The sequence below is a fragment of the Chrysemys picta genome, chromosome 3 (assembly GCF_011386835.1).
Source record: "Chrysemys picta bellii isolate R12L10 chromosome 3, ASM1138683v2, whole genome shotgun sequence".
NCBI classification, from domain to species: domain Eukaryota; kingdom Metazoa; phylum Chordata; order Testudines; family Emydidae; genus Chrysemys; species Chrysemys picta.
In genome coordinates, this window is record NC_088793.1 from 171,289,312 (window position 1) to 171,309,464 (window position 20,153).

The window sequence follows — 20,153 nt, forward strand, 5'->3', positions numbered from 1 at the left end:
AAGGGAGAAGAACTGGCTCTTAGGCCTGGTCTACACTACGGGTTTAGGTCGACTTTAGCAGCGTTAAATCGAATTAAGCCTGGACACATCCACACGACGAAGCCCTTTCTTTCGACTTAAAGGGTCCTTTAAACCGGTTTCTTTACACCACCTCCGACGAGGGGATTAGCGATAAAACCGGCCTTTGCGGGTCGGAATTGGGGTAGTGTGGACGGAATTCGACGTTATTGGCCTCCGGGAGCTATCCCATAGTGCTTCATTGTGACCGCTCTGGACAGCACTCTCAACTCAGATGCACTGACCAGGTAGACAGGAAAAGACCCGTGAACGTTTGAATTTCATTTCCTGTTTGCTCAGCGTGGAGAGCACAGGTGACCACGCAGAGCTCATCAGCACAGGTAACCATGATGGAGTCCCAGGATCGCAAAAGAGCTCCAGCATGGACCGAACGGGAGGTACGGGATCTGCTCGCCATATGGGGAGATGAAGCAGTGATAGCTGAACTCCGTAGCAGTAAAAGAAATGGCAAAGTATTAGAAAAGATCTCCAAGGCCATGAAGGACCGAGGCCATAACAGAGACACACAGCAGTGCCGCGTGAAAATTAAGGAGCTACGGCAAGCTTATCACAAAGCCAGAGAAGCAAACGGAAGGTCCGGGGCAGAGCCGCAAACTTGCCGCTTCTACGCGGAGCTGCATGCGATCCTAGGGGGTGCAGCCACCACTACCCCAACCGTGTGCTATGACTCTCTCACTGGAGAAACACACAGGGAAGACGGTTCGGGGAACGAGGAAGATGAGGATGGAGGTACTGTAGGTAGCTCACAGCAGCAAGGAAGCGGAGAAACCGGTTTCCCCAACAGCCAGGATATGTTTGTGACCCTGGACCTGGAACCAGTAACCCCCGAACTCACCCAAGACCCTCAGGGCACACAGGAGACCTCTGGTGAGTGTACCTTTGTAAATATTTGTAAACATTACACATGGTTTAAAAGCAAGCGTGTTTAATGATTAATTTGCCCTGGCAATCGCGGCCAGTACATCTACTGGAAAAGTCTGTTAACGTGTATGGGGATGGAGCGGAAATCCTCCAGGGACATCTCCAGAAAGCTCTCCTTTATGTACTCCCAAAGCATTTGCAAAAGGTATCTGGGGAGGGCTGCCTTATCCCGTCTGCCATGGTAGGACACTTTACCACGCCAGGCCAGTAGCACGTAGTCTGGAATCATTGCATAGCAAAGCATGGCAGCGTATGGTCCTGGTGCTTGCTGGCATGCAGACAACATCCATTCCTTTTCTCTCTTTGTTATCCTCAGGAGAGTGATATCATTCACGGTCACCCGGTTGAAATGGGGTGATTTTATTAAGGGGACATTCAGAGGTGCCCGTTCCTGCTCTTCTGAACAGAAATGTTCCCCGCTATTAACCACGCGATGGAGGGGAGGGGTGAAGTGATCATCCCAGAGAATCGTGTGTGTGTGTGTGTGTGTGGGGGGGTGGTTTACTTGTGTTTGTGCCGCATGTTAACCGGGAAACCGCAGCCCCTCCTTTTACATTGAAAACCCATTTTAAATGGATAACCCAATTCATCCTTGATATGGGAAATGCGCTGCTGTTTGCAACCTTTCCCGCATGTTAAGAAGGTTAAAAAAGCCAAAACACTGTGGCCTACCATGGCTGCCTGCAAGCCGAAATATGCGACCTTGTAATGAAAGAGTGTACCCATTGTTCTCTAAAATGTGTCTTTTTTAACCACCTCTCCCTTCTCCTCCACCAGCTGCAAATGTTTCTCCTTCGCAGAGGCTAGTGAACATTAGAAAGAGAAAACGTAGGACACGGGACGATATGTTCACGGAGCTGCAGATGTCCTCCCACGCTGATAGAGCACAGCAGAATGCGTGGAGGCAGTCAATGTCGGACATGAGAAAAGCACAATATGAACGAGAGGAGAGGTGGCGGGCTGAATGGCGGGATGAAAAGAGCAAGTGGTGGGCTGAAGACGATAGGTGGCGTCATCTTGCAGACAGACGGCAAGAGTCAATGCTCCGTCTGCTGGAGCATCAAACTGATATGTTCGAGCGTATGGTTGAGCTGCAGGAAAGGCAGCAGGAGCAGAGACCACCGCTACAGCCCCTGTGTAACCAACAGCCCTCCTCCCCAAGTTCCATAGCCTCCTCACCAAGACACCCAAGAACACGGTGGGGGGGCCTCCGTCCACCCAGTCACTCCACCCCAGATGATCGCCCAAGCATCAGAAGGCTGGCCTTCAATAAGAGTTAAAGTTTTAAAATGCAGTGTGTCCTTTCCCATCCCTCCTCCCCCACCCATCCCAGGCTACCTTGGCAATTATCCCCCTACTTCTGTGAGGAACTAATAAAGAATGCATGAATGTGAAAAAACAATGACTTTATTGCCTCTGCAAGCGGTGCTCGAATTGGGGAGGGGAGGGTGGGGTGGGGTGGTTGGTTTACAGGGAAGTAGAGTGAACCGGGTCGGGGGGGGGAGGAGGGTTTGGAGGGTTCATCAAGGAGAAACAAACAGAAGTTTCACACAGTAGCCTGGCCAGTCACAAAACTCGTTTTCAAAGCTTCTCTGATGCGCACCGCGCCCTGCTGTGCTCCTCTAACCGCCCTGGTGTCTGGCTGCGCGTAATCAGCGGCCAGGCGAGTTGCCTCAACCTCCCACCCCGCCATAAAGGTCTCCCCCTTACTCTCACAGATATTGTGGAGCGCACAGCAAGCAGCAATAACAATGGGGATATTCTTTTCGCTGAGGTCTGAGCGAGTCAGTAAGCTGCGCCAGCGCGCTTTTAAACGTCCAAATGCACATTCCACCACCATTCGGCACTTGCTCAGCCTGTAGTTGAACAGGTCCTGACTCCTGTCCAGGCTGCCTGTGTACGGCTTCATGAGCCATGGCATTAAGGGGTAGGCTGGGTCCCCAAGGATCACGATAGGCATTTCAACATCCCCAACGGTTACTTTCTGGTCTGGGAAGAAAGTCCCTTCCTCCAGCTTTCGAAACAGACCAGAGTTCCTGAAGACGCGAGCATCATGTACCTTTCCCGGCCATCCCACGTTGATGTTGGTGAAACGTCCCTTGTGATCCACCAGTGCTTGCAGCAGCATTGAAAAGTACCCCTTGCGGTTTACGTAGTCGGTGGCTTGGTGCTCCGGTGACAAGATAGGGATATGGGTTCCGTCTATGGCCCCACCACAGTTTGGGAATCCCATTTCAGCAAAACCATCCACTATTGACTGCACGTTGCCCAGAGTCACTACCCTTGATATCACCAGGTCTTTCATTGCCCTGGCAAATTGGATCACAGCAGCCCCCACCGTAGATTTTCCCACTCCAAATTGATTCCCGACTGACCGGTAGCTGTCTGGCGTTGCAAGCTTCCACAGGGCTATCGCCACTCGCTTCTCAACTGTGAGGGCTGCTCTCATCTTGGTATCCTGGCGTTTCAGGGCAGGGGAAAGCAAGTCACAAAGTTCCATGAAAGTGCCCTTACGCATGCGAAAGTTTTGCAGCCACTGGGAATCGTCCCATACCTGCAGCACGATGCGGTCCCACCAGTCTGTGCTTGTTTCCCGGGCCCAGAATCGGCGTTCCACGGCATGAACCTGCCCCAGTGACACCATGATTTCCACATTGCTGGGGCCTGTGCCTTGTGAGAGGTCTATGTCCATGTCAATTTCCTCATCACTCTCTTCGCCGCGCTGCAATCGCCTCCTCGGGTGGTCCGGGTTTCGCCTTGGCATGTCCTGGCTCTGCATATACTCCAGGACAATGCGCGTGGTGTTCATAGTGCTCATAATTGCCGCGGTGATCTGAGCGGGCTCCATGATCCCAGTGCTAGCTATGGCGCCTGGTCAGAAAAAAGGCGCGAAACTAGTATCTGATGGACCAGGAGAAGGAGGGAGGGCGGGAGGGAGGGAGGGCCGAGTGATGACATGGCGTACAGGTACAGGAACAGGGAATTAAAATCAAGAAAGGTGGCTGTGCATCAGGGAGAAACACAAACAACTGTCACACAGAATGGTCCCCCCAAAGATTAAACTGAAAACCCTGGGCTTAGCAGGCCGTTGATTTCACGGAGGGAGGGGAAGCAAATGAATACAGAACAAATCTATTTTTTACATCTTAAGCTGGCAGCCGACGGTGCAGCATGAGTGATAGCCTCTCCAGTATGATGATGACGGATACCAATCATAATATACCATCGTCTGCCAAAAGGCAAGGGGCTGCTGCTGTGTAGCAATGCAGCCCCACGTCTGCCAGCCCCATGTCCGCCAGCACCCAGCATCGCCCTCGGCCTCTTCTGGGTGCTTAGCAGACAATACTGGGCAATTGGTAGAAAATAGTATACTATTATTGGTAGCCATCATCATCGAAACAGTAGCATGTCTGCCCAGGTGGCCATGATTGACAGCCACTCCAGTACGACGACGATGGGTACCAATCATAATATACCATCGCCTACCAAAGGGCAAGGGGCTGGTGCAATGCAGCCCTACGGCTGCCAGCCCCACGGCTATCACTCATGCTACACCGTCTACCACCAAAAGGCAGTTAGCAGCTGCTGCTGTGTAGCAATGCAGTCCTACGTCTGCCGGCACCCAGAGGACATATGGTGACGGTGAGCTCAGCTGAGCTGAGCAGGCTCCATGCTTGCCGTGGTATGTTGTCTGCACAGGTAACCCAGGTAAAAAGGCGCAAATCTGCATTTCAGTGCAGTTGTGTGTATTTAATTTGTGAAGCACTGTGAGACCCATCAAAATGAAAATGCTATGTAAGTGTAAGGTAATAGTAGTAGCATTTGGCATAGGAGCTGCAGAACAATTAAACTAAACAATTGCTCAGAACAGCTCATGCCTAAAAATTACTAGAGAATTTGTGCCTTTTGCCCTTTAGCATCCCAGAAGTTTCAAAAGACTTGCAAAAGTTCATTGCTTTTAGGGAAGTTTGCATCACCTAGCAAGAGCTTATCAGGCTAAACCAGAGGGTTTAACAGGAAGGAAGCCTAACTTTTTTTTGAAATCTTATATTATTATTTTTAAAATACACTGGGCCACCTTCTTTCTTGGTGTAAATTCACATTGTCAACCGAGCTACAAGCATGGATGAACTTGACTCATGCTGAATTTCTAAAATCTCACTTATAAAAAAATGAGATTGCAAGGGTGTGACGGGTTTTTCATTTCCAGCTACACTTGGAAAAAAATAGGCTAATGAAGTGCACACAGCTAGAACTGGACTTCAGTGTGTGATTGGCAAGCAGTTGAAATGACAGACATTAGATCTAATGAAAGTACTAGTAAAATCCAGAACTGGGCTCAAGATATTACATATCTTAATTATCAAGGCATCTAAAACTTTTTTGTTTTAAGCAGAGAAAAATAATAGTAATAATAAAAAGCTAACCACTAAGCTGACCTTGGAAATAGACCCAAAGTGCATCCTGCAAAAAGACATTCTCATGGCCCTTTGGCCATGGCACTCAGGACATTTTGCAGGCCTGCTGCAATGCTAGATCCTCATTATTTCTGGCTTCCTTTTCACAAACTGCCATCCTACAAGTTATGCTAAAGTAAATTTGCCAGTAGTGCCAAAAAGCAAAAAACTTAAAAAATAGCTAATTCTGTCATATTTACATCCCTCTTTTCCAGTATTAAAAAAAAAGGTGTTGCCCCTAAATGAACTGACATTGGACGTGACAGAAGGGGGTGGATGGCAATGATCGAGATGATTAAATCTTTGCCCATGAATCCTAATGGCAGATACTGTATGGCAAATTGCCTTCTGAACTGAAATGTTATGCCTGGCTGTGTGAGAGAGAGGGTCATGATGACCCAACAGAGCACAATAAGGTTTTATTCTCTCTAAGTTTTGTGTTGTCAGAAAAGTTCATCATATTTACTGCACATTTATGAGATATAAAGGAAACAAAATCATTCGTTCTAGCACAGAAGTATCTGATAATAGTCCACTAGGCCATGTCTACAGTAGTGAACTTACAGTGGCACAGCTGTACCGCTGCAGCTGCGCTGCTGTAAGATCGCTTGTGTATCTGCTCTATACCGACAGGAGAGAGCGCTCTCCTGTTGACATAATAAACCACTTCAACAAGTGGCAGAAGCTCTGTCAGCTGGAGAGCTTCTCTCGTTGACACAGCGCTGTGCACGCGAGCGCTTATGTGGCGAAACTTATGTCGCTCGTGGTTTGTTTTTTCACACCTGAGAGTGACATAAGTTTTGCCGACATAAGTGGCAGTGTAGTGTAGACATGGCCTAAATCTGTAGTTTCATAAATAGAGGTGTGTGAGTCAAGGGAGTCAAAAGCCCTTCAGTTTTTTGGAGGGTAAGGGAGAGGGAGTCCTCTTTGTGACTATAAGCACCATATCCAACTTCTATAATGGGCTAAACAACACAGGCCTTAAGAAAGTTGCTGGTATTTTCACAGCCTTCAGGCTGGGGGGTTCCATCCTCTCCAGCTTGTCTGGGTCTGATGGAATACAGTCATTGCACTGGGGATTCATCTTTTCAGGACACTTGGCCTTGTTAGCCTGAAAAGGTAAATTAGGGTAACCTGAAAAAGAGACCTGTCTAATCTCAGAGTAGAAAAAGGACCAGTCTCAAGAGGTGCCTTTAAAGTAGGACAGTGAGTCCTATGACCTGGAAGTTTCTGACTTTGACTCTTGTGCTTGTTTAACCCTATGAGAGGAATAGTAAGTTTAGAGTTTGCTGCTTGAGTCACAATAGCCAGCAAATAAAGGCAGAAACCATGGTGAGAAATAGCAACGGGTAGTTGTTACTGAGCATTTATGGCAGGATGTGTGGAAGAAGACTGTACCTGATTCAAAATAAGGCGGAATTGAGGGAGGCAGAATGGAAGCCTGGAAACTAACCACGTCATAAGGGTTCAACACTCTTATTTTTACAGCCCCCAAATGGTCAGGACTTTGGTTTGACGTGCAGCACTGTGCCTCCTAGCCCCATGGAGGGACATTGATTTGGTACAAACTCAGAGCAGAAAGAGCCACCTATTGAACTGCTCACACCGCTTTGTGTGCACCAGTTGGAAGGATAAAGCCAGGTACACTTTGGGGCAACTATTCTTTTGAAACTGACAAGGAACATATACTCGATGGAAGGATGTTCGGAAAGATGGGCCATTTGACACCTGTACAACTGCTCAGTTGTATTCTCTTTAGGCACTTGTACTGCAGTCATCACTGTAATGTCTGAGCAACTTCCATAGGTGCATTAAGCACCATCGCTAATATTTGTCACATTTGGTTCTTTCTTTTGTCCTCACCCCAGAAGAGGATTTTGTATGCAGTGTAGTGTAATGTTTTGGTATGTTTCATATCTACGTGCTGCTTTGTGAAGAGAGAGCACAATAGGAAGCATGTCTTGCCCTTGCAGAAGGTGGTGAGGTCTGTGACGGTCCTTGGTTCTTGTGAGGGTTTGTTCCAGTCTGGGCTCTGTAGTTTTTTAGTTTCTATAACATTTTAGGGCTGTGCACATTATAGTGGGGAGCAAAGGAGACTAAAAAGGGGGCAGAAAGATATTTGAGCTCACAGAATGGAGAGTCATGGCTTTCCCCTTAACATCCTTTACCTTGGGAAACTCTTCATCTGCTGAATTTGTCACTGGGCCAGTAACAGGAGTGAAGGGTGGCAGCTTATGCCAGTTCTGTTTCGGGCTTGCCAAGGATGGATTGGGTCTGTGCTGTGGGCTAGGACATCCCAGAGAATGCCTCTAACATGTATCTCCCTGCTGCCATAGTCCACACAGTGCTTGCAGCAGTAGAGAATTGTCAGAACATCCCCTGCACTGCAGTTTCTGCAGGGCAAGTGCAGCGCTTGTTTCTGCACTGGTGGTGTTAAGCAGAGGGCTTTATGTCTGCCCTACGACAGCAGGGGAGGCAACGGCTGCAAAGTTCCACAGGATAATGGGGAAGGAGTACAGTGTGGCTTTCTACCCTGTGTGCCTCTGGATGCATGGGGTTGGAACCAGTATTCCCCATCAATCCACAGGTTCCGTAAGGTTGAGTAGATATGCCTCCTGCCCAATGGGTAGCTGTAGTTACTCTCTTTCCCCAAGGAGGTTCCCCAAGTAATTTTTCCCCTTGCACAGATTTTCCCTGGAGAGGTGATGATTGAGCCCATAGTCAGCTGCATGTAGCCAGTGTTTAGGATTTTGTTGTGGTTTTATGACTATCTGGATCTGTTGCATGTTTGTAAAAAACTAGCGCAGTTGGTGTTTGGCTCGTTGCTCCAAGGTTAGTCAGTGTTGGCTGGAAGCATCATGGCTACCTTGGAAAAAACGTCTAGCCAAGGGAGTAATTATTGTTTGTCCCTAGATTAGTTCCTTCCTTATTTCCTTGCTGCTAAAGGGATTCTATGACCTCCTGTTTTTTCTACTACTAAGGCCTGGTCTACACTACGACTTTAATTCGGATTTATCAGCTTTAATTCGAATTTACCCTGCAACCGTCCACACAACGACGCTATTTATTTCGATATAAAGGGCCCTTTAAATCGATTTCTGTATTCCACCCCGACGAGCGGAGTAGTGCCAAAATCGATTTTAACATTTCGAATTAGGGATAGTGTGGCCGCAATTCGATGGTATTGGCCTCCGGGAGCTATCCCACAGTGCATCATTGTGACCGCTCTGGACAGCAATCTAAACTCGGATGCACTGGCCAGGTAGACAGGAAAAGCCCCGCGAACATTTGAATTTCATTTCCTGTTTGCCCAGCGTGGAGAGCACAGGTGACCACAGATAGCTCATCAGCACAGGTAACCATGCAGGCCGATAATCGAAAAAGAGCACCAGCATGGACCGTACGGGAGGTACTGGATCTGATCGCTATATGGGGAGAGGATTCAGTGCTTGCAGAACTTCGTTCTAAAAGACGAAATGCCAAAACTTTTGAAAAAATCTCCAAGGGCATGATGGAGAGAGGCCACAATAGGGACTCAGATCAGTGCCGCGTGAAAGTCAAGGAGCTCAGACAAGCCTATCAAAAAACAAAGGAGGCAAATGGTCGCTCCGGGTCAGAGCCGCGGACATGCCGCTTCTACGCCGAGCTGCATGCAATTCTAGGGGGGGCCGCCACCACTACCCCACCTGTGATCGTGGATTCCGGGTCGGGGATAGTCTCATCAGCTACACCTGAGGATTCTGCCGATGGGGGAGAGGAGGAGGAGGAGGAGGAGGAGGAGGATGAGCTTGCAGAGAGCACACAGCACTCCGTTCTCCCCAACAGCCAGGATCTTTTTCTCACCCTGACTGAAGTATCCTCCCAACCCTCCCAAGCCAGTATCCAAGACCCTGACCCCATGGAAGGGACCTCAGGTGAGTTTACCTTTTAAAATATAAAACTTGTTTTAAAAGCAAACGGTTTTTAATGATTACTTTGCCCTGAGGACTTGGGATGCATTCGCGGTCAGTTCAGCTACTGGAAAAGTCTGTTAACGTGTCTGGGGATGGAGCGGAAATCCTCCAGGGACATCTCCATGAAGCTCTCCTGGAGGTACTCCAAAAGCCTTGCCACAAGGTTTCTGGGCAGTGCATCCTTATTCCGTCCTCCATGGTAGGACACTTGACCACGCCATGCTTGCAGCAAGTAATCTGGTATCATTGCCTGACAAAGCCTGGCAGCGTATGGTCCCGGTGTTTGCTGGCATTCAAGCAACATCCGTTCTTTATCTTGTTGTGTAATCCTCAGGAGAGTGATATCACTCATGGTAACCTGGTTGAAATACGGGAACTTAATTAAGGGGACAGAGGTGGCCGTTCCTACTGGGCTGTTTGCCTGTGGCGGAAAATAAATCCTTCCCTGCAGTTAGCCAAGCGCAGATGGGAAAATGGCCCTGAGTTTTTTGCGTTTGGCTAGCAGGGATCTTCCCTGATACCAGCCACGCGGTGGGGGGAGGGGTACAGCGATCATCCCAGAGAATTCATGGCGGGAGGGGGGGTGGGGTGGTTAGTTTGTTTTCTGCTGCTGCTGAATGTTAACAGAAAAACTGCAGCACTCTACAGGCTATGCTTGGTATGTGGGAAAGGAGGGCGCAGAAGCTGTAAGACAATGGCTTACCATGGCCGCATGCAAGCTGAATTCTGTTGCCCGGACCTGTGATCTCTAGCAGCAAAGCCACAGGCACTCAGCATTAAGAGGCAAAATGCGACCTTGCACAGAAATCACATGTGCTATGTAATGTGAATAGTGTTGGTCACTGTGAAAGAGTATAAGCATTGTTCTGCAAAATGTATCTTTTTAAACAGTTCTCTCTTTTTTCCCCTCCCTACAGCAGCTGCAAATTCCTCAAGCCTCCCTCCTCCATCCCAAAGGCTATCACAGATAAGGCGTCGTAAAAAGAAGACACGAGACGAGATGTTTTCAGAAATTATGGAATCCAGCCGCAGTGACAGAGCTCATCTGAATGAGTGGAAGGAAACGGTTTCAAAGTATAGGAAAGAAGCCAGTGAACGTGAGGACAGGAGGGACCAACGTGAGGACAGGAGGGACCAACGTGAGGAGAGGAGAGACGCTCGAGATGAGAGGTGGCGGCAGGAAGATCAGAGGAGGCAGGATGCAATGCTGCGGCTGCTGCGTGAGCAAACAGACATGCTTCGGCGTCTGGTGGAGCTTCAGGAACGGCTGCAGGAAAACAGACTGCGCTACAGCCCCTGTACCCCCCTCCCCCCTCCCCATGTTCCGTATCCTCCTCACCCAGATGTGTAAGAACGCGGGGGGGGGGGAGGCTCCGTACACCTTCCCATTCCACCCCAGTAGACAGCCCAAGCAAAAGGCTGTCATTTTTTTAACCTTTTTTTAGTGGCCTTTTCCTTCCCACCGATCCTCCTCCCAAATCCCACCCGGGTTCCCTCCCTCTTTTTCTAATCTATTAATAAAGAATAAATGATTTTTAAATGATAGTGACTTTATTTGGTTTGAAAGAAAGCTGGGGGAAGGGGGAGGGTGGGTTCCTTACAGAAAATGAGTCAATAAAGGGGGCGGGTTTTCATGAAGGAGAAACAAACAGATATTTCACACTGTAGCCTGGCCAGTCATGAAACTGATTTTCAAAGCTTCTCTGATGCACAGCGCTTCCTGGTGTGCTCTTCTAATCGCCCTGGTGTCTGGCTGCGTGTAATCAGCAGCCAGGGGATTTGCCTCAGCCTCCCACCCCGCCATAAAGGTCTCCCCCTTACTTTCACAGAGATTGTGGAGCACAGAGCAAGCAGAAATAACAATGGGGAGATTGGTTTGGCTGAGGTCAGAGCGAGTCAATAATGAACGCCAGCGACCTTTTAAACGGCCAAATGCACATTCTACCACCATTCTGCACTTGCTTAGCCTGTAGTTAAACAGCTCCTGACTCCTGTCCAGGCTGCCTGTGTATGGCTTCATGAGCCATGGCATTAAGGGGTAGGCTGGGTCCCCAAGAATAACTATAGGCATTTCAACATCCCCAACGGTTATTTTCTGGTCTGGAAAGTAAGTCCCTTGCTGCAGCCCTTTAAACAGAGTAGTGTTCCTGAAGACGCGAGCGTCATGAACCCTTCCCGCCCAGCCCGCGTTGATGTTGGTGAAACGTCCCTTGTGATCCACAAGTGCTTGCAGCACCATTGAAAAGTACCCCTTGCAGTTTATGTACTCGGTGGCTTGGTGCTCCGGTGCCAAGATAGGGATATGGGTTCCATCTATCGCCCCACCACAGTTAGGGAATCCCATTGCAGCAAAACCATCCACTATGGCCTGCACATTTCCCAGAGTCACTACCTTTCGTAGCAGCACCTGAGTGATTGCTTTGGCTACTTGCATCACAGCAGCCCCCACAGTAGATTTGCCCACTCCAAATTGATTCCCGACTGACTGGTAGCTGTCTGGCATTGCAAGCTTCCACAGGGCTATCGCCACTCGCTTCTCAACTGTGAGGGCTGCTCTCATCTTGGTATTCTGGCGTTTCAGGGCAGGGGACAGCAAGTCACAAAGTTCCATGAAAGTGCCCTTACGCATGCGAAAGTTCCGCAGCCACTGGGAATCATCCCACACCTGCAACACTATGCGGTCCCACCAGTCTGTGCTTGTTTCCCTTGCCCAGAATCGGCGTTCCATGGATAAAATCTGCCCCATTAACAACATGATCTCCAAAGCACCGGGGCCCGCAGTTTCACAGAATTCTGTATCCGTGTCCGTGTCCGTGTCCATGTCCATGTCCTCATCATGCTTGTCGCTGAGCTGCCGCCGCCGCTGCCTCCTCGCCTCGTTTTTCTGGTCCTGGCTCAGCATAAACTCCACGAGAACGCGCGAGGTGTTTACAATGTTCATGACTGCTGTTTTGAGCTGAGCGGGCTCCATGCTTGCCGTGGTATGGAGTCTGCAGTGTTCACCCACCCAGGAAAAAAGGCGGAAATGGTTGTCTGCCGTCCGTTGCTTTCATGCAGGGAGGGAGGGAGGAGGTGAGGCTGTACCCAGAACCACCTGCGACGATGTTTTTTGTCCCATCAGGCACTGGGATCTCAACCCAGAATTCCAATGGGCGCGGGAGACTGCGGGAACTATGGGATAGCTATGGGATAGCTACCCACAGTGCAACGTTGCAGAAATCGACGCTAGCCCCGGTACTTGACACACACCGCCGAATTAATGTGCTTAGTGTGGCCGCATACATTTCGACTTTATACAACCTGTTTTCCAAATTCGAATTATATAAATTCGGATTAATCCCGTAGTGTAGACATACCCTTAGTTCCTGTATGACTTCCTTTTTGGAAGATTCTGGTGGGAGGAGTGGTAGTGTGCTCCTCTATCTGCAGTCCTGCCAGTTGTTTCCTTACTTGCTGATTTTTGTTTTCTATCTCCTCTAATTCCTTTCATCTATAATTCCTCCTGTTTCCAAAACAGATCTTGGTTAAGGAATGCTGCTATAAGGGTAATGCCTGTGACAAGGTGCTATATTCTGTTTTTTCTTGCATTAGTGGACAGCGGGTTATCCCCCTTGTGCACCTATGCAGGGGGCAGCTGGAATTTCCCAGGATTAAAAGTGTGGTGTATTAGCACCCACACTAGCAAGGGGCACTCTTAAGAAGGCTTGCCTATGGGCCCTTTTTGCTTCAATTACCAGTCCGGGGAATAGATGTTGCACACTTTTATAGGCTGTAGACACTGCTCCTCCCATGTTTGTTCCTCTAGCACTCCCAGAAGCAAACCTGTGTTCTCTTCCTGTGGAATATATCCAGTTACACAGCCCCCCGGTGTACTGGCTTCCCCTTGCCTAATATGTTAGTACGTTCTAAAGCCACAGCCTGACTCCGAATTTGCTTTGTCAGTCTGCCTATCATCCCCTTGTTCAGTTTCCCTATGTTTATGCACTTATGTGAGCTACATTATCTTCCTAGATACAGGCAGAAGCCAAATTACCTACTGTAGTGATAGAGATCAAATTGCCTAGTTTGAACAGGGAGAGCTGTATACACCAAACTCTATAGTTTTCAGTCAGGAAGAGTTGCATATACTACTCAGGCTGTATAAACTGAGGTGTTCACATGCATGACCGATCAATTTACTAAAGCATGCACCTGTAAAAGTTATCCATCATCAGGAGTGTGGCACCCTATAAAAGTTTATTTGATGTAATAATGTCTTCAGATATTGCTTAGACTCGGCAAGGGATGGCATTAGAAAATATGGGGAGTTTTCCTGAGTCTCTTATTTTTACGGCCAAATTTTTGCACTCAGATGTACTTGCTCCTATTGTTTTTAATAGACAAACCCTTTAAATACCCCTCACTAAGGTTTGCAAAGATCAAATGCTGAAGGCTTGGCTGAATAGAGTTTTTGTGCTGGTCAGATGGGGTGTGATTTTCTTTTTTTAAAACTGATAGTTATAACTTTATCCATATGAGAGGTTGTGCTGATATACCCATATAAAAGTGCCTTATACTAGTATACTTTATTCCCCTTCTCATATGGGAATAAGCTATACTGGTATAAGCGTGGTTTTAACTGTACCTGTGCTAGGGGGCTTGTACTATTTTAACTATATCAGGAGAGTAACTTTTTGTTTGTTCTTCAGATGGAATGAATGGTTGCTGAAGCATTGTTCAATTCAGTGTAGTCTATGCAGGCACATACACACATTTTCTGCATACCTGCACTGGCTTCTTCAGCATTCAGTGAGGTTTTAAGGCTTGTGATTGTATGAAAATACCATTGCCTGAGTTACTAAGTCATTTATTGATTGTGAGCTTGGTATTATCCCTCCTTTTGTTTGACAATAGCTTTTGACAGAGTTGATTTTATTATTTTAGGTATTTATTTATTTGGTACTTCATTACAATCCTTGGCTCTTGGTTCATATTGAACAAGCTTTAATCTCACGTGTGTTCCTGTCTCATTGACTGTGGTTATTTTGTTCTCTCTCATGCCAGGATTTAAGCCTCCCAACACTCTTGTGAGATGGGTACCTCATTTAACAGATAGGGAAACAGAGGCGAAGTGACTGCAGTGTCCAAAGTCATACAGGAGGTTGTAGTAAAGCTGAGTAAGGAACTGAAGTCTCCTGACCCCTCAGCCTGGTGCTTTGACCATATGACTCTTCTTCCTCCCAAATGGCTGTATTATGGCTTACTTAACCATGAGTGACAGGTTTCAGAGAGTAGCCGTGTTAGTCTGTATCAGCAAAAAGAATGAGGAGTACTTGTGGCACCTTAGAGACTAACAGATTTATTTGAGCATAACCTTTTGTGGGCTAAAACCCACTTCATCGGATGCATGCAGTGAAAAATACAGTAGGAAGATATATATACACAGAGGACATGAAAAAAGCACCATCTCATAAGCTCTGAATAATACTATCACAATTATCATGCATGCTCATTCATGATTGCAATCCTGATCACATGCAGCCGATCAATCGCTGATCAATCTAATCTACTGTGTCATAAATACCTAGATCAGTGATTCTCAAACTTTTTTACCGGTGACCCCTTTCACATAGCAAGCCTCTGAGTGTTCCCCCCTCCATCAATTACAATGCTTTTTTAGATATTTAACACCATTATAAATGCTGGAGGCAAAGCGGGGTTTGGGATGGAGGCTGACAGCTCACGACCCCCCATGTAAGAACCTTGCAACCCCCTGAGGGGTCCCAACCCCCAGTTTGAAAACCCCTGACCTAGATGAAGTTTTAGACCATGCAAGTGATGGAAAATCATCTTAAAAATTCCTCAGAAGGCTTTACAATCCTTAAGGATACTGCTATCAATATGCATGTACATATTGTACTCCCCCTGATGTCACGGGGAATCCTGCCACTGCTCAAGGGCCGTCTATGGCCCTCTGAATCCTATGTCCAAAGTTGCCACTTTGGGCTCAATTCTGTCATCTCTTGAACTGACACCATTAAGGGAGCTGTGGCTCAGGGCAACACCGCTTTGCAGCATGGAACACTGCTTTCATTCTGTTAGAACATAGGCAGAGTCCTCATGCTGCACTGTGGAGCGAGGTGTGCTGATAACTTGCATCTGCACCTCTCTTGTGCATTATTCCTTGTGACCCTTACTACCCAACCAGAAGCATAAATCAGTCACTATCTAACCTACACAAACCAGAATGGGAAAATGTATCTTAGTGAGGATGAACCACCGTATGGCCACCCAGCTGCACATGCACAAGCTGAAGTGGGTGTCATGAACTATAAGTCTCTGATGGTGGATTATTGTGCCATATGGAAGAAGAAGCATAACAACATGACAACTGCTCCTAATTATATAATATAAATGTCAAGCAGACAGTCGTGTTCAAAATTCAAGGATTGCACCCTGCCAGAAGGAAAGCTGCCTTAATCTTTTCTGCAAATACTTCTTTGGAAACAAGATTTGGAGGAAGGAGGGTTTGCAGCTGATGATCTCATCGGCCCATTTTTTAAACTGCAGGGAGATGGTGGGATAAAGGCAGTTCCAAAACCTCTCTGCTTGGTGAATAAAGCACAAGGGGGTTGTCACAGGGTGGCACTGGACCTTTAAAGGAAAGAGACCAGTGTACCTGTGACTGGTCAGCTGACTCCCAGTTGGGCTTAAGAGCAGGAGGGCTCTAGAAAAGAGGGAGCCTGGGTGAGCCAGCTCTGAGAGTTGGTCAGGAAAGGGACAGGGAGAATAGATGTGGGGCTCACTGCCTGCCCCTGGGAATGGGGAGACAGATCAGGAACAAGAGGCAGGCCCAGGGGAGCACTCCTGTGGCCACTGTCCTATACAAAGGATGGGCAGCTGGCAAAAGCCCAGGAGGGAAGTGAGATTTTTATGAATCTCAAGGCTGCTTATAACCATCAATAAAACCTTCATGGTTAGATGTTATAAACATGGTACAGACATGAGAGGTGTGAATGTGGTAGATGGTTATATGCACATCAGTAGAAGGTTTTATAGCTGGTTAGAAGCAGTCTATTGACCTGTTGGACTCAAATAATGTATTACTCATTTCTTTAAAAACATATATTAATCATTTATTTACTCTGTATAAAAGTATTTAGAAATGGAACCTTAATATAAATTGTGGCCACAAAGATTTTGTAGATTTTAGATTATTAACTTGTATTACAGTAACATCTAGAAACCCCAATGAAAATTGAGGCCTGATTGTGCTAGGGACTGTACATACATTTAGTAAGAGACAGTCCCTGCCCCAAAAACCTTACAATCTAAATGGAAAAAACACACAAAGGGTGGGAGAAAGGAACTACCATTATACCTATGATACAGCTGGAGAATTGTGGTAAAGAGTTTGTGACTTGCCAAGATCACACTGGATGTCTGTGGCAGAGCCAAGAAGAACTTTATCCAGAACTCCCAGGTCTCAGTGTGTGAACTACAAACCATTTTTCTTACAGGGGTGTTGGAACCATTTTCATAGTGCGATGGACGATGGAAACCGTGTATTTTGTGTTTGTTATTACTAATTCAAGCCAAGGGTGTGGTAGCACCCTAAGTTCCAGCACCACTGTCTTCTTATGAAGTATTGTAATATAGAAAGTCAATTATAGTTCTTATTTCAATTTGAATTAATTCAACAGAGTTTGTTTTGTTTAATTTTTATTCATAAGCCAGTTAATAGTTTTCAAAGTGAGTCTTTCACATAATGTGCCAAGTCACTTCTCTGTGTTAAAAGGTTTGTTGTATTTCATGTAATGGCAGTTAGAATAATGCACATTCATTTGCTTTCATTTTAAAGGTGATATTTATATATTAGAGCTGAAGTTCATAAAAGCTATGGAGAAAACCTGATAAAACTGATTTAAAATGGTTTAAATTAGCTTTCCTTAATTGAATTATACAGTTCATTTTAAAACCTATAAAAATATTTATAAATTCCTGATGTGACAAGGTAACCAGGCATTTGTGATGTATTTAGAATCAGCCAGAGCTCAGGTTAGGGAAGAGAGCTGTAATTTAGTTTGACCAAAATAATCAGAAGAGTAAGTGAAAAATTATTATTACCTGTTCAGGAAGAATAAAACTTTAATGCACTGTTTAAAGATTGATGTATGGCTGAGAAACTGATTTGTAAAAGTCAGTAATACCACAGGGCACAGGTTTATTAAAAGCATGATGGCAGAATAAAAAATGAGGTCACACTTTAATCAATTGGAATAGGAAATCAACAGCTCCACACTAGTAGGTTTCTTTCAATAGCATTTCATCTCCCCTCAAAAACCCCAAGATTAAATCATTTAAAAACAATTCCTCCACAATCTATTTGAGTGGTTAAAAAACAATTAATGATGGCAGATGGAGATGGTTGGCACATCATATATTGGTAATTAGCAGAGAGAAAATGCAAATAATAGATGGATAAAAACTATATATGTGATTGATACCTTCTCCACCAACACTTTGCTTGTCACTTGTCTTTCTAATACCCTTATCCATAACAAGCAGTACCTACCTTACTCCATAGACTGCTGGTGGAGTAAGGTGCTACTCAGTGTAAGCACAGCCATGGGAATGTTGGCCGTAGACTGTAAGCTGTTGGGGGCAGGGATTGTATGTGTCTGCACAGCACCCAGAAAAATGGATCCCAATCCTGCTTAGAGCTTCTGGCACTACTGTAATATAAATATTGAATAATAACTTCATCTGCTCAGAAAGAAACCAAAAGTCCAACTGTTATAGTGAAATTATTGGCTGAAAGTCAGTGACCATCTGATGGCAGTTCCACGCTCACAGAAATTGCCATCACACTCTTGATGCTAATTGGATTTAGCACCCTTGTTGAAAAGTTTGACCAGAGAGACCAAGGATCTGATGGGCATAAAATGTGACATGTCGATGAGCTGATTCACGTGGACTGGAAGGTACAGACAGGCTTGCACTGCCATTTCCCATGCTGCACATATTTTGTACCGTATGGAGCCTTTTTTTCTAAAAGTGTGTGTGTGAATTCAGTACTCGGGAAACTGCCAAACTCGACAGTCTTGGAGACTTCCCAGCACAGGCAAAGGCAGTGAAAGTTTCCTATACACTCTAACCAATGTGCCTATAGTGAACCCTTATTCAAAAGGTCCACAATTAGGCCTAAGAAGGATGTTCAGTCTCCATGCCCATTTATGGCACAACCTTGCAAGATGCTGAGCATTCCTGTGAGATGCTGAGAGCCCGCAACTCCAATGGGCCTCCACGGGAGCTGAGAGTGCTCAGTGCTTCCCAAGAGTGCTTGGCATCTTTCAGGGTCAAACCCAAAGTCCTTGGCCTCTCATCTGAGTCTGCCAACAAGGGTGCCATGGGTGCGGTGTATTTATTATGTGAAACATCCCTGGATTGGAAACTCACACAATCTACATATTTAACAGAGGATGTCAAATATTTAACAGTTGGTAACAGCTTTTGGTCTAGGGCCCCCATCCTGCAAACATTTAGGCCTGGTCTACACTTAAAATTTAGATCGATTTAGTTGAGTTGCTCAGGGGTATGAAGAATCCACACCCTTGACTGGAGCAGCTATGGTGACCTAACCCCAGTGTAGATGCAGCAAAGTCAACAGAAGAATGCTTCTATTGATCTAACTATCCTCATTTAGGGATGTAGTGTTCCTACACTAATGGAAAAACTCCTGTCTGTCAGTGTAGACAGCTACTGTCTGTCAGTGTAGACAGCTATGGTGACATAGCTATGCCAGTATAGTCTCTGTATAGTAAGCATACCCATACACATCTGAGAAGTGTTCCCAACTCAATTTGACTATTCCCATCAGTAAAGTTACTCATGTGCCTAAATGTTTGTGGGGTCTTGGCCATAGTCTGGATTTGAGCTAGAAACCTTGAGGTAAAAGGTTCTATATTGCAATTATCAATCTCCTGAGGCATCCAGCCCCCAACTAGAAAACTTTTAAATCATTAAGTTCAAGTTAAGAAAGAGGAAACAACCCAAAGTATATTATTAAAGAAACTGAATTTGAACAAAGGACTTTAGGGGACACATTCTGAGACCTTTAATTTGAATATTACCAGGCCTGCTCATAGAATAAGACGCTATTAAATGTGGAAAAGCATACTAAAATCTGACCTAAAGATTTGACTTGAATCATTTGTAGAACCATTTCTTTTAACAATTCCCCCCGCACCCCCCAAAAAAAAACTACTTGGAAAATTAAATTAGAAAATTCATGAACTAACTTATATTTTTTCTCAAGAAAGAAAAAAAGAGAAATGACCAATCATTCTGATAATTTGTGTACAGTTTCAGACCTCCAGGCCATTCACAACACGGGGGGCTTCTAGGTTTAACATTATGGAACAGTTTGCCTTAAAAAAAAAAAAGTCATTATATTCTGTACTCTCCAGAGTTTTTTCCAATCTGTAGAGAGTACACTCCTTCTATAAAGAGCTAAGTGCTCAAAAATTTGCAGACATATGGTAAATTTGTTGTATGGCTTGAAATTAAGAACAATCCAACAATGTTTTTAATGTACTGGTCAGCCAGTGAAGGGGATAGGGTAGGGATTAGAGGCCATAGCACCTTTCAGGAATGGTACTGTATACAATATTTTGATGTTATGGGACTCTGATAGTTTTAAGACTATAATACAAACAAAGATCAAGAATAAGGTTAGCAGTTGCAAATATCTGCTTGTACCAAC

General features: G+C 45.9%; 1 protein-coding gene and 1 long non-coding RNA gene across 3 annotated transcripts in view; both read left to right on the top strand.

Moving 5' to 3' along the window:
* LOC101945115 (uncharacterized) overlaps positions 1-20,153 on the top strand; it is a 124,086-nt gene that overhangs the window by 13,399 nt on the left and 90,534 nt on the right. The gene's annotated exons all lie outside the window — the stretch shown is intronic.
* LOC135982519 (uncharacterized) lies at positions 12-2,279 on the top strand. The gene is made up of 2 exons (XM_065589548.1): positions 12-945; positions 1,777-2,279. The coding sequence occupies exons 1-2, from the start codon at positions 405-407 to the stop codon at positions 2,277-2,279; spliced, it is 1,044 nt and encodes a 347-aa protein (XP_065445620.1). The 5' UTR covers positions 12-404.

Coding starts and splice junctions, on each gene's coding strand:
- LOC135982519 (XM_065589548.1), top strand. CDS start 405: ATGATGGAGTCCCAGGATCGCAAAAGAGCTCCAGCATGGACCGAACGG. Junction 946..1,776: donor GGGCACACAGGAGACCTCTG/GTGAGTGTACCT, acceptor CTCCTCCACCAG/CTGCAAATGTTTCTCCTTCG.